The 14,729-nt window shown below is 37.3% G+C and overlaps 1 protein-coding gene across 1 annotated transcript in view; it reads left to right on the top strand.

Moving 5' to 3' along the window:
* Nucleotides 1-10,241, top strand: part of hhip (hedgehog interacting protein) — a 44,856-nt gene extending 34,615 nt beyond the window's left edge. Inside the window, exons 12-13 of the mRNA XM_077246688.1 lie at nt 7,113-7,261; nt 7,376-10,241. Coding sequence (XP_077102803.1) covers nt 7,113-7,261; nt 7,376-7,572 — 346 coding nt within the window. The 3' untranslated portion in view covers nt 7,573-10,241. The remainder of the gene's footprint in view (nt 1-7,112; nt 7,262-7,375) is intronic.
* The last annotated feature ends 4,488 nt before the right edge of the window (nt 10,242-14,729 follow it).

Genomic DNA, 14,729 nt, shown 5'->3' with positions numbered 1-14,729 from the left:
GCCCAAACACAAGAGGCAACAATTGTGGCCGTCTGCTGGCGCCAGGGAACGACCGCACCCAGAAACGCACAAGCGGAATGACATCCTGAAAAGGACGCAGGGTCACGCTTGTGTTGCTCTTTTAGTTGAAAACAAAAAATATAGAAAAGAAAAAATAACTCTCTCAGTGCTGAAGCACCCAGGGATATCAGTGTAATCGGGGTACACGAGGAACGCCCACCGAGACCGACACATACACACACACACACACACAATGCTGTGAAAACACCAGTTGTGAGCTGTAATGCTTGCGGCCACCGCTGATCGCGGCGTCACACCAGCACTGGAACAGAGTTTTTTCTTGAAGCAGTCTTCAACGTTGCAGCAGTCTGCAGAAACTCAGAGTCAAAACGAAAGCTCGGCTCCGAAGCGAAAGACAATGAGTGCTTTCGCCCACTTTTCGCCACGGGCGGGGCGCATGACACTTCTCACACACGCAAATGTTCAATGGCTCGTTCTGTAGACACTCAAAGTTGATAGGGCTCCCTGAAGTTATCCCAATTACGCCATTATGTCGACGTTACGTCGAAAGTGAGCGACTGAAAGGGAACAGGTATGTTTGAGCATTCTGATCTTTTTAGAGTTGCCTCTTGTGACATCATGTCCTGTGTTTGGCTCGTTTGCACTTGTTTGGTGCACACCAGGGTTCGGATGGTAGCGTTCACACTTATTCAAAAGAACCGCAGTAACAGAGCAATCACACCATGGTTCATTTTAATTTTAATTTAGTTCACGTAAACTTTTGCCTCCGCTGCGGCTGTCAGTCATTCTCCATTCAGCGTTCAAACAGCGCGTCGCGTTCGGCTACAACAGTCAGCGATGAAACTCTCTCCAAGATGATTCAATGTTAATATTATTATACTTTATCTGTAGATAAAGCCCTAAGGTTTTGCATAAAATGACTATCTTGCTGGACTGTATTGCTGTACCTTAATCATGTTCGTTTCTACCTTGTGTCACAACACTGGAGAGCACTATAATTCTTCTTCACGCGCACAGTAACTGAAATTTAAAACTGTTAAAAGAAAAGGCTCAATAAACGATTGCATAGATAGATACTGTATAATACACTATGCATCATTATGTCTTTCCTTTGTGCTTTGAACTTTTCAATGCGGACTCGACGCGCTGCACGCTGTGACTGTGTTGCTTCAAGCGCATCATTCTGCGCTCAGGATGCACATAACCGCTTTGTGCCGCACTGTATTGCAGCCTTTTATAATCATATCATAATACTTTTGCGCAATGGAAGATTATTAATAGCCTTTTTGTTCTGTCCAATTTATCATATGTTGCTGCCTCATTAAACAGCTGTGCTATACATTTAAAATATGTCTTAATTTTATAGTAGACTATACATAAAATAATTGATCTTTTTGATGTTTGTTATTTTGTTTTTCATGAATGTATTTTACAACAATACAAAGAGCAATTTGTAACGTTTTACCAGATTTAGTGCTACACTTATTGTCTCTTATTTGTTCCCCACTAAATAATGTATTTTTTCACTAAATATTTTTCACTATACTGCTCACTTTACGATTTAAATAGAACAAATATTTGTTGGAGAGTGCTAAACACATTTACAATTTATTATTGATTTAGTTAATATTTAGTTTTGTAATATTTTGGCGGGACTCTATATTTAGTAATATTTTGCCCTTACAGACGAGCCGCAGCTGATTGAAATGTTGTTATCTCAGTTGTAGTCTTATAAGCAATTTAGCTTAGCAAGCAAACTTCATCACATGTTAGATACTAGAAGTGAGAACTTAGTTGGGATTCTTTTGGAATATACACTATGTTCTGACAGCTGTATAAGATCATCCACAAGAAATGTTTGAGGAATGCATCACAGGAACACATTTCTCATTGCTTCTTCACTAGAATAGTTGCAAGCATTGCAGGGTTTTGGTTGAGTGTTACTTGAGTGAATTCTGAAGTGACTTTTATTCAATCAGCATCAGAACTGAAGTTATGTCAAAAAACTAATTTTGTTGGCTAAATGTTTTGAATAGGTTCCGTAGAAGTGCTTTTCTGTAGCGATATGGTGGTAAAACATTTATTTAGGCCTAAGTCTGTTCACATTCTCCTGGTCCCCATCTCTAACAAGTCTCCTTTATTTCATGGTCCGTCCTAAATCTCTCCCGCTCGCAACCGTGTTCCTCCCCTTAACAAAGACCCTTAGGGGTGGTACTGAATGGCCTACAGCTACAATACACAGTAAATTTTTTGATACAATGTATCCACAAAGAGGTGCTAACAAAAGAGAGAGATGACAAAAAGGACAGAGGAGTCACACAGAGTGCCTTGATGAAGCCTTTTTTTTCATGCTCGAAACACTCCTGATCTCTTCACCCCTCTACCCCGTGCACTTGCTTTCATCAAATAACTCAACTGTTTCTTACTATCAAAGCCAAAAAGTTAAGCCAAGAGATATTAAACTGTCCTCTCAGAGAAAAGCTCAAGAGATACCGGACTCATTACCCATGAGTGGTCGCTCACAGTATTTGAAATCCTCAGAAAGCTCTGCAGATTTCCACAGAATTGTATTCATTCACCGAGTTCTACATGTCTCTCATCCCTTGCGTTTTCAGTTATGAAATATTGTGGCTTATTAATTGTGTTTTTAGTTACCAATAAGTGTCTAGTATTCTTAAGTTCAACACATCTAAATCAATTCCTCATAATTCAACAATACTACTTCTAAAATCAGCATAAGAGGAACCAAAAAATCCACAACTTCCACAACTTTGACTTCCTCAGCTTCGGGGTTTATTTCTGCCTAGGTGGAAAATGCAGAACAGGGAGGAAAACTGGTATTATGGATAGCATATTGTGCCAAACAATCCTTGGATTCACAAAAAGAGTGGTTTGGCAGCTGATGTGTTCAACATCCCATTCAAGCTACAGGACAGTCTTAAACTAATAAGCTGGGGCGTTCTTTTAATTTATCAGTCTGTGTTTTATGCAAGTGGCCTCACAGAGTTGATACATTCCCACAGTGCCTGTTGACCCAGCTGTCTTTGTCAAGTGCCACGGCAGCAGGTGTTGTTTTCATGGCCACCCTGCCAGTAATACAAACTGTTTAGTAGTGCCGCTGACCCCAACGTCATTAACGGTGTTAGCCCAATCCTCTAGGGAGCGCCTCTTTCTCTCCTTTCCCTCCCTCTCTTTCTTTTTCACTATCCATTTCTATTTCTTTCTTCCTCATCTTTTCTGTCTCCTGTTTTTTAACAACGTAACAGCCTGTCACAACAACACACAAAAAAACAACAACAACAACAAAGTGTTGATGACAGACAAGGGAGACCTGATTTGGTTGCGGAAAGCGTTAGAGGGGAGCATGGGAACTGCTCCCCCACTAGACCCCCCAGTGTATCCTGCCAGAATTCCCTTGTTACCACCCAATTCCTGCCATCAGTCACTAAAGCTGTCAGGGAAACTAAGAGATCCAACATCCCATTATCTCATAGACACTCATAAGGCTGTTTCACACTGTCCCGGCGGGCACCAACATCCAACGGTTGTTGGGTTTGGTTAAACCTGTTTCAGTTTGTTAAACCTGTTGGCGTTTGTTGTCAACGAGTTAACATGTTCAATCAATTTTTGGAATATAACACTTCATTACGAACTGTTGTCATGACAAGGTAAGCATCCCTGACAGCTTCATAGAAACGAATGTGCACAGGAGCAGCAACTGCCTTGGTGGAGCAGAAGAAATAGGACTGTTAATCACAATTTAATCTAAATGTTTTAGGTCAATGTGTTAAAACAATGGAAACAAAACAATTTGTGTCATTGCTGGGCTATGGAACTGTGTTGAATAGGTTAAATGTATATATATATATATATATATATATATATATATATATATATATATATATATATATATATATATATATATATATATATATATATTAGTGCTGTCAAACGATTAAAATATTTAATCGCGATTAATCGCATTAATGCCATAGTTAACTCGCGATTAATCGCACATTTTTATCTATTCTAAATGTCCCTTGATTTCTATTTGTCTCATTATTTTTTCTAATTTTAATGCTCTTATCAACATGGAAAAGTGGATCAGCAGTAAGTTTGTTCTTAGCTGTGGTATCCATGTGTTTCTGTCTGAAGTCATCCATTGTAGAGCTTAGATCGGGCCCAAAAAATCACCGCCTACGTGTCGCCACCATACACATAAGCATAAATGCTCCTGATAAATTATTTGTTATTAAAGCATTAACACAAAAACCACTGTTATAACATAAAAGCAAGCAGGCTACTGAGTGCATGGTTTGGCATGACTGAATGCGCGCAAAGTGCGCTCCCTTAATAATTCCTAAAAAGCTGACATCAGTTCATCGCAATCTCACACATCTGTTATTATCAATGAAGCTGACTGCACAATGCATCTTTCATAATATATACACTTTGTTTGTTATAATTTGAGGATTTGCCAGCATACAGAATTCAGCACTGAACAAAAAGTCTGTTTTGAGCGGTGAGGGGAGTCTATTTTAAATGCTTCTGATTGGCCATTGCGTTCAAGAAATCAACACATATGTCTGTGATTGGCTACATCCCTCAACGCTGCAAACATGTTATAAAAAGAAACTCTGGCCTGTAAATCGTTTCTATTTTGTTTTAGTTGTTCTTGTTGCTTTTCTGCAACATATGAATAAAAATGTATTAGTTTTTATGTTTTATTCATAGATATTTCTAGTTTGCGGGAGTCCCGCGAATCGTTTTATTCTCCCGTATCCGCACACACAGAGTGAGTGCATTACCGCTCGAGCCCGCCCTCGCACTCGGGCATCAAATCTAGTCCCGCGCCGCACTCTATTGCGTTGAGAGTGCACGTCTCTAGATCGGCGTCTCGCGCTCGCGCCATCCACTCAAAAAGCGTAACGTTAGCCTACTACTCTTTGGCCGGCGCGCAAGCCCAAACAAGTACGTGCGGCGTGCCTGTTGTTTTCTTTCCGGTCTAGCTATCCGGTGTGATGTTGTAGTTTTTCTAACGTTACTAGTTGTTGCAACAGCATGTGAAAAAAATACAAAGTTTGCTAGGCCAAAAAGAGCGTTAATCTCGCGATAAAAAAATTGACGCCGTTAAAATGTGTTTGCGTTAACGCCGTTAATAACGCGTTTAACGCACGGCACTAATATATATATATATATATATATATATATATATATATATATATATATATATATATATATATATATCAATTATGTCATCATTTACATCATGTCATTCTAAATATGTAATTTATCTTCAAACAAATGACAAAATCAATTGTTTGGCCATCCATTAAAAGTCCATTCAGCAAAACTGTACATGCATCAAGTACAAAAAGACACCGTAAAAGTAATCCATGTGACTTGAACAGTTTATTCCAAGTGTTCTGAAGAGATACAATTACTTTATATGATGAACAGATATGATTTTTGGCCTTTAATCATACATAAAAATTGACCAACGCACAAACATAGAGCTCATCAAATACTGTAAACATGGAACCATACTTGCTTAATGCATGAGAACCAATGAGGTTTGTTAGTACTTTCATTGGTACTGTAGCTTGGTATAAGATGTGTATAAAACTGGAGTTAAGTACTTTCAATCCTGGGCATTCAGTCCAAACCATTAAAGGTACCTTCTGCACCACTAGTGGCATGAAAAAAAAAAGTAAAAACAATACACTGACCTTGAATAATAAGAAGAGAAATGGCTGTGGGAATAAATAATTGTTTAATTGTTGTTATGTTTTAAAGTCTTAAGGAAAGCAGTTTAATTTTAGTATTGTATAATTTATTTTGAATTTCTGACATTGTTAGTATTATGTTTATGTCATAACTTTACCTTATTTCACACTATCCACTTTCTGCTGTAATGTTGAAATTTCTCACCTGTGAGACAAATAAAGGCTAATCTAATCTAATCTAATCTAATCTAATCTAAATGAGTATCTATATCTCTTAGTCCTACTGTTAACTAAAGGAAATCTAAACCGTGAGCCGGAGGGTATGGTCTAAAGGGGATGGGCTCTAACTGATCAAATAGATTTTGAGTCTCTGCACATTAAACTGCGTTTGGTATTTTACATAGAAAAAATGACACACTTAACCTTTAAATACTGTGATTCTACTTTCATTCTTTCCACAACCCTCAGCTTTAAGCACAGAATCTTTGGCCACCTAACTTTCCAATACACCACCTCTAGTGAGATACACAGGATGTGAACTCACCAAGAGCTCTCCAGCCTGTTTCCCATAGAGTTACTGCTTCACTGGAGTCCAATTACAGTGTGTTTGTGTGTGTGCCGGCCTGTTGGGTATGTCAACAGGCCTGCTGCTCACTAATAGACAGCCTTCAAGAGATTTGCCTGGCTCATTAAGCAGTGTTTTTAGCTGAGATATGCATTAGAATGTTTGGAGAGCCGAACTTTGGACAGGTTCATCAAAAGCCACTTACTTTGACACTGAGGTTTTACATTTGAAATTCATTACACACAAAAGCATTATTGTTTCCAGACATTGCCATGCAGAGCCTGCATTTTGTTGTGGGATTGTTCATTGTGCATTACATTTCCACACACATTAATTTTAGGTGATATAGGTATAGGTGAGAGTAATTAATCCACAAAGATCAAACTAATCAAATCAATAATTATGTCTTTCTGTCTGACTGTTCATCTGAAGTAACATCTTTTCTCACACTTACTGTACATAACTTCTGTTATAGACAGACAGCAAGATGAAACCTAAATTAACATTTTGTGAACATTAAATCAACTATTTCAATTACTTATTTTTTAAATATCTATGGTGAATGTTTACTTGTATTCTAGTAATTGTCAATGGTTTATTTTGTAGAAAGTTTCTGTGAAACAACAGCTTATAAAAAGATCAGCATAAAATTGCGTTACACAAGTGACAGTAAATAAATATTGATTATAAATAAGTATTTCTCACAGTGATAAAAATCAGAGGCAGCAATTGAGAGATAGATAAACATTTAAGTCTTGTAAGACCCCTAGTTGACCATCAATGCTTTGTGACTCCTGCAGGCCACAGGTCCCTAAGGAGTGCAGACGGCCGGTGGAGAATCCAGAGATGCTAAGCACCGCTTGCTCCCGTGAATGCAAGAACGGCCACTGTACACCCACTGGCAAATGCTGCTGCAGTACTGGCTGGGAGGGTCCCTTCTGCTTACGAGGTACAGAGCCAATCAGTGCACTTTCCCTCTGTCTTTGATTTCGAAGTTGCATAAACCTCCAACCTCTTTCAAAAATTTTTCAACTTATTTTCTGCTTTTGCTTGTCATTCGCAGCCAAATGCGAACCCGCCTGTCGTAACGGTGGGGTCTGCGTGGAGCCCAACAAGTGTCTCTGCAAGGAAGGATTCTCCGGCGGTCAGTGTGAGAAAGGAGAGCGAGGAACACGAGGGGACGGTGAGAAAGACAGCATCCTGGAGCACATCATTGACATGACGTCTTACCTGCTGGACCTCACCAGTTATATTGTATAAAAAGCGGGGCAGGATGATAATGCGCTCTTCACCGGTTGGCAGACTGAACGTTACGGAGGCCTTTCAGAGTTTGCCTTCAGGACACCATCCCCAATCTCCAACTGCCCCTCACCTGATCCTCCTCTCCCACCACTGTTCGTTTTCATGAGCCACAGCCTTTGATCTTCATGCTCCCCTACACCATCTGCACGCTCACCCCTATGCACAAATACACAGGTAAAACAATAACAGGGTGGCCAATGGAACCTCAATGCACATAGCTGAAGGGGTCGCATGTTGGAGGTACCACGCAGGTTCTCCAGTTTTTACTGCTAGTATGGTGTGTAAAATCTGGTCCACTTTAAAGTCAAGTGTCCCTGCAAGAGGACTCACAAAGCACTGGAAGCCCCAAATGAGACCAGCTCGGATGTTCGGTCCAACTCCAACATGGGCACCTATAAGTCTGTGTACTACAGGACAAATTGGGATTTTAGGGAGTCAACAACGCTCATTTAGGAAAGTCAAATGGACAGTCTAGCAAACTGAACTGTACCATAAAGAAAATCACTGCCATGGATACACAGGTTGTTTAAAGAAGGGAGGGGAAGTAGCTGTCAGTACAGCCAAAATACCATACAACAGACTTAGTCTTATCTAACAGGTCTGTGTATAACTGGAGAATCATTTTGATGGGACTTGATGCCAGTTTACATAAAGTTTTGAAAACGGATCTGCTAAAATGTCATCCATCTTCTTGATATAATTGCTGAAACGATCAATGAAGATCCTGCAAAGTCAAAACAGAATATTGGTTGTATCTCATTGATGTTTCATTTAGATGAAAACTAAAGTGAAATGTAAATCTTTAAGAATGTTCGGACAGTCACTTTTATTACATTAATTTAATAATTAAGATGACTGGTTTGCGGAGAAACTAACCTAAAGAGGTAACTGCTCTGATTAAAGGTGCAGTATTAGCTATACTATTTTCCTATAGTTGTTCATGACCATGCACGCTGCTTTCATTGCAAATTGTATATCTTATCATATTTTAAAATGTTCATATATCTTGTTTCTGTGAGATATCAAGCACAGAATTTTTTTTTTTTTTTTCAGATGGAAAACCCTCGTAAGGTGTTTTTTAGCAAATACTTCAGTTTTTGTCTCACTTTAAAAACAAGTTATTTGACCGTCACAATGGGAATCTTCATTTAATGTTCTCCTTTTTTTCGAAAAACAAACAAACCATATTCAGTTTTGTAATAAGGGGAACAAGACTGGTGACTGGTGTATATTTTATATAGTACTGTACTGAGACAAATACTTTTTAGATTTGCCATTGTTTTAATAAAGGAGGGTTTATTTTTTTAAGGAATAATATATGGGAGAGGAGCAGTTTTGCATTAAGCCAGTAAAATCATTTTACTTATTTTACTTAAAAATACTTACACAGTTCCGTTGATGATACAACTTCCATAAAAAATCGAATTTAAACCTATAACAGTGTACTCTTGCTATCAAGAGTGCTTTGACAAAAAAAATAAAAAATAAAGATAGATCTTATCTCTCCTTCTGACTATGTGATGTTTCTGTAAAAGAGGCTCAAGCTATAATTTTAGAGCCAAATTAATTTAGTGAATCTGCTCATGACTGAATAGAAGTGAATGTTAAATATCCTATATGATGTCAAGACCCCATAGTTTCTCTTTAAAACTGATTCTTTTTTTAGAAAGTAGTAGAAGTTGTTGGTTGAGCTCTATACAGTAGATGAACAAGCAAACTCACTACAACTCAAGTTGGAATTGTCCTATACTTCATCATTTTTCCTCATCAGATCAGCTGTTTTATTTACCGAATAACTAATATGACTGAAACTAGACTAATATGAGTACATTCTGTTCAGTTTTAGACCCATTTGTAACCAGTGAGGTCATGAATATTAACCATGTTTCATTGAGCTCTTTTTCGATGTGATTCTTCTCATTGAAGGTTTGCACCTTCCTCTAAAATAGTCAGGTGTATTCAATGTTTATAGTATAATCACTTATTTCTCCCAAAGACAAGTATAATTAACAACAACCCCCGCCTGTTTATTACTTTCTATTTTAGCATTCTTTGTTGCAGTACTTGTAAGGAGTCCAAGCTGTAAATCTACTCTATAATTTTAGCACTTAATGTGAAACCTGCATTGGAGCTGCTGGGAAGGTGTCATGTGAATAGAGTAACCCTGTTTCTTTTATTATTTAAGTAGTTACGCCTTAAAGTTATTTAAGTTGTCTACAATGTTTTTACTGTTGTATGTGAAGAAATATGGTCATTTATTGTAAATAACTAGGTTTATCTTGGGTTCTTCTCAGAAATACCAATATGTTTATTAAAATGTATAGCATGTTTGAGAATTTAATGAACGACTCCTTTACTTTTTGTCTCTCTAAAATTTTTTCTGATTTGATCTGAATATCTGATATGGGTGGTTTTTCATAAACATTTTACGACATGAATCTATATTATATCAGCTGATAGTATCTGTAGGGTGTCTGCAGTTTTACACATGCATATTCTTTGTTTTCTCCTGCTAAACTAAATAAAAAAGACAATATTTCCCAGTTAATACATGCTATCAGAGTGTACACGTGCATCTGGTATCAGTAGTACTGGGAAGTGTCTCATTTCTTGTGTCACTATACAAATGTCTATTTTCTTCTTTCATCAAGGTGCAGTGAACAGAAAGGTGCACTGAGAGATTGCCAAAGAGGTCAACATTTCCCTGTGTTCATCCAGTGTAGAATGTCAATCACTTATATGTCTCCTTCAATACTTATGACGCTCAGATGTAAGTAACTTATTTAAATGAGGGTGGTATATTGTATGCCCACAAAAGCAAAACAATTTCTTTAAAAATGCCTGTCTTCTGCAAAGCTTTATGGGAAACTTCACAAACAGAGCAGTACATGTTGAATGAAGGTTGATAGCATTATTAAATTCCATCTCCAAACATCAATCAGGTTGAGTGGTCGTTATAATAATGAATGAGGACCACCCACGTCACCATGGTCACCCCCAATGTATTTAGAGTAACGCAATACTAAGTTGTCTGGGCCTTGTTCGGAGCCAATCAAAATTGTGTTGGGGGAGCAGGGCCGATAGGGGTGTATTTGAGTTTATGTACTATCTGTGGCATGAATCATTACTTTTCATTTGGAATGGTTTTCTTTCTCTTCCCCAAAGGGCCTTTGCCTGGCTATATTTCATAAACAGTGTAACCCGGCACTCAGCATAAACATGACGAGTCTGTATACTAAATATTTGCAAAACTCTGATGGTTGGAAAACTCGCTTATAATATCATATACACAGAATAAAGACTTTTCAGGCAGATAATGGGTTTAGATAAGAGAATGACAAGAGATAGGGACATAATACTTTATATCTATATTGCATATGTATATATTGATGAACTTCCAGGAACACCATACTTAATCTATTAAACAGAACACCAACATCTACTTTTATCACACCCGTGTTTTAGCAGAGTATTCTATTACCTCCTATATTTATGTGACTGAGTCAGTGAGGACAACTGCTGAAGTGTGTGTGGTCATGACTGAGGAAGTCTGAGTCCCTCAGAGCCTCACTGATGAAGCTATGGATCAAAACGCACCATCCAAATTAGAGAAAACATGCATCAGTGGTCTCCCTTGAGCCACCTCCTTAAAGAGATAGTTCACCCAAAAATGAAAATGCTGTCATCAATTACTTGCAATGAATTGCTTTCTTCTGTGGAACACAAAAGCAGATATTTGAAGAACTGTTTTTGTCCATACATAGGAAGTCAATGGGGTCAAAAAATTTCAAGCACCAAAGAGCACATCAATTTACCGTAAAAGTATCCATTTTTTCCATCAAGTATCCACCAAGTTTTTCACATGATACAATCACTTTGTATGATGAACAGAGGGAAATTTAAGTGGTTATTTACTGCCAAATCAAAACAACCTAAATTAAATATGTCAAAAGACCTTTGTCAGGGAAATAATATTTAATTTTTGACAGGAATGAAAATTAGGCTGTGAGGGATAGAAGTTCTGTGTGTTCAATGGAGGGTACTGTTGTTTAACAACAAAATGATTATTCAGCTGACAAAATGTCTTTCCGAAAAATAAAAATAAAAAAAACGTTCAGTAGACATAAACTTTTGAAAATTACGTGATGTATCACTTTGTTTTCATCCATGATAAATTCAATATGGCACCTAACATGACTAAGGTCTATATGGCGAACATAGATACAAATCAAACCTATCTGGTTCTTGAGGGATGACATCATGATGTTATATCACATGATCAAGTGACCGTATCGCTTCTTCTAACTTGGACTTTAAACCACTAGAGTTGTTTGGTTAACTTTTAAGCAACCTTTATGTCCTTTTTGGATCTTGAAGTTTTTGGACCCCAATCACTTTTATGGTATGGAGAAAACAGCTGAAACATTCTTCAAATCATTTATTTTGTGTTCAGCAGAATAAATAAAATAATTTGAGTTTGGAACGACATGACGTTGAGTAAATAATGACAGCATTTTTTGGATGCGCTATCCCCATTAAACTTCACAAAAATACATCAACACACAAGTTAGTGATATACCCTACATGCCAACAGGTCCATGCTATCTTCCAGGTTTTACCTCTGCTAGTAGAGCTAACCTCTCTTTGTCAAGCGCTCTAGCACTTGCATATGGCAGATTAGCTTAAAAGAGAAACTCTCCAAAGCCTTGGATCTCCACTCCTGACTCGCATCCATGAAATGATGCAATTATTGTTCCTACTGGGGCCCAATCTGTCATGTAAACACACACACAGCCCCTTCCAAGGACAAGGACTGTAAAGTGGCAGGAGGAGACAGGTAGATGTCAGGATGAGAGAATGATAAAAAGACTTCAGTTTGCATGCCAATTTGGTGTTTGCGTGGGGTATTTTAAAATAAATACAAGGATTAAGAAACATGGGTGAGTGTGTGGCACTACCCTCATGCAATGAGACACTTTGTCTTTTTTGTCCATCTTCCTGTACCGCGATCCTTAGCAGGGCTTAGTAAACAATTGGTATCAACAGAATGGGACCACCCAGGTAAAAGTTTCCATGTTAAGGCATTTTTTCAAACTGTGGCTGCAAATTTCCCAAACACATTAAAACAAGCTAGGCAAATGTTTTATGATGGTACTTGCGTAGCGTATTGTTATATTAACCTGTGCAAACGGTCATTCATCTTGGCAAACATGCGGTTTCTGTGCTTCAGATCTGTGAGGCTCCTTGAGCTTACCTAACTAAAAAGTCAACAGGCTACAATCAAAAGCCACAGCCCAGCCTTCTGCTGTATGATCAAAGAGATGGATAGGCTTTAGCTTAAAGATGTGCACTAAAGACCTTGCAAGGTCATCTGTAAAAGTGGATAAGGAAATTCTCCTAACCTTTACATATTCTGGCATCAGTGAAGTGATAAAAATGTCATGTAAGAACAGCAATGAATTTCATTATGTATATTTCCAATACTTCTGTCCAATATACTAAATGTTAGTGTTTGGCCCACTGAAAGCTGGTGAATTATATTATATTGACCGCTGCAGAACTCTGGTCAGGGAGTCGGAGTCATCAGAGAGTTTAGCCGTTTATTGGACAATAGTGACTATACACATAATAGTGTGGGGCCTACTTGAAGTAGTTTCTGAAATAAATAAATTAAAAGAAATAAATACTCAATCCAAATATATTCAACAATTTAACAGATTACAAACTCAAATATAAACATCTCTGTAAAATGCACTAATACATGAAATATAAATCGAGAAATATATTAGTTTGTAATAATAATGTAGGGCAGAGCAGAGCACAACCTAACACATTTTGGTTTTGGCTCAAGTATTAAAAAAATAATTAAGTTAGATTCATCTTTTTTTTTCACAAGCAACATACACATCTCTGCTAAAAATTAACACTTAAAGTTTTTTTTCTAGGACCTACCATTTTCGTACTGTTGCACTGAAAGTGACAGAAGTGCAAATGTTACAACTTACCCCATATGTGGGGTTAATTGTAACAGACAGAGGGGTTAGTTGTAACACTTGTGTGTAACACACATAATTCAGTGCTATTATATCTGTATAGTTTGGTATTGTTTGTGCATCTTTATAGACAGATATCCATACATCCATACCTCATCCAATCATCCTTCTATTATGGATCAATATCATGGATAGAGATATAGGAATGGGCAGCACAGTTTTGCAATAAATAAATAAATAAAATCATCAAATATTGTAATTGCAATTGATCTATATTTGTGTGTGGCAGATGCATGCAAAATTAATAATAATAATAACAGTAATAATAATATAAAAAACGAGCTTAAAATCAAATTTTAAAGGGTTTATTGCATGAAAAACAGGCTATATTTAAATAAATAAACAAGTGATCAATGCATAGTAAAAAAAAAAAATTTCCAACATTGTTTGTGCTAGTCCAACAAAGTTAAATATATAAATAAATACTCAAACCTGAAAAGTTGTGTGGCTCCCTGTTTTCATTTCATTATCATTGTACAGTTGGCGGCTTAGCTGTAACACTGTGCTACAACTAACCCCGCTGTGCAAAACATATTTTAAAAGCCTAGCTAACAGTTGCTAGGAGTTGCTGATATGTTTCAAAATGGTGCTATATTTTAGCCAACAAGACAGTGATTAAGGTAATATAAAGTTAGATTTGGTGACGAATACATCCAATCCAGAAACCGAAAAAAAAGTATGATGAAAAAATGTACTTGCATGGAGTCAAAACACTCTTTTATGGAAGCTTGCTTCCGCCACTAAATAAATAAATAATAATAATAATTGCGACTTTTTATCTCACAATTCTGACTTTTTTTTCTCACAATTGTGAGTTTACATCTCGCAATTCTGACTTTATTTCTCAGAATTGCGAGATATAAAGTCAGAGTTGCGTGAAATAAAGTCAGAATTGCGTGTTATAACGTCAGAATTGTGAGATATAAAGTCAGAATTGCGTGATATAAAGTCGATGTACTCTTTACATCATAAGAAGAAAAGCATCTACGCAAATTTTAGTGTCTTTGTTTATCCCGAGGTTTTCCCGCAGCCTGCTGGATCCAGGCCGTTTCCAGATCTGAC

This window comes from Siphateles boraxobius, unplaced genomic scaffold, assembly GCF_051911475.1.
Source record: "Siphateles boraxobius isolate OS27281-9 unplaced genomic scaffold, OSU_SipBor_1 29, whole genome shotgun sequence".
Classification (NCBI taxonomy): Eukaryota; Metazoa; Chordata; class Actinopteri; order Cypriniformes; family Leuciscidae; genus Siphateles; species Siphateles boraxobius.
This window is presented reverse-complemented; position numbering and strand designations above follow the sequence as displayed.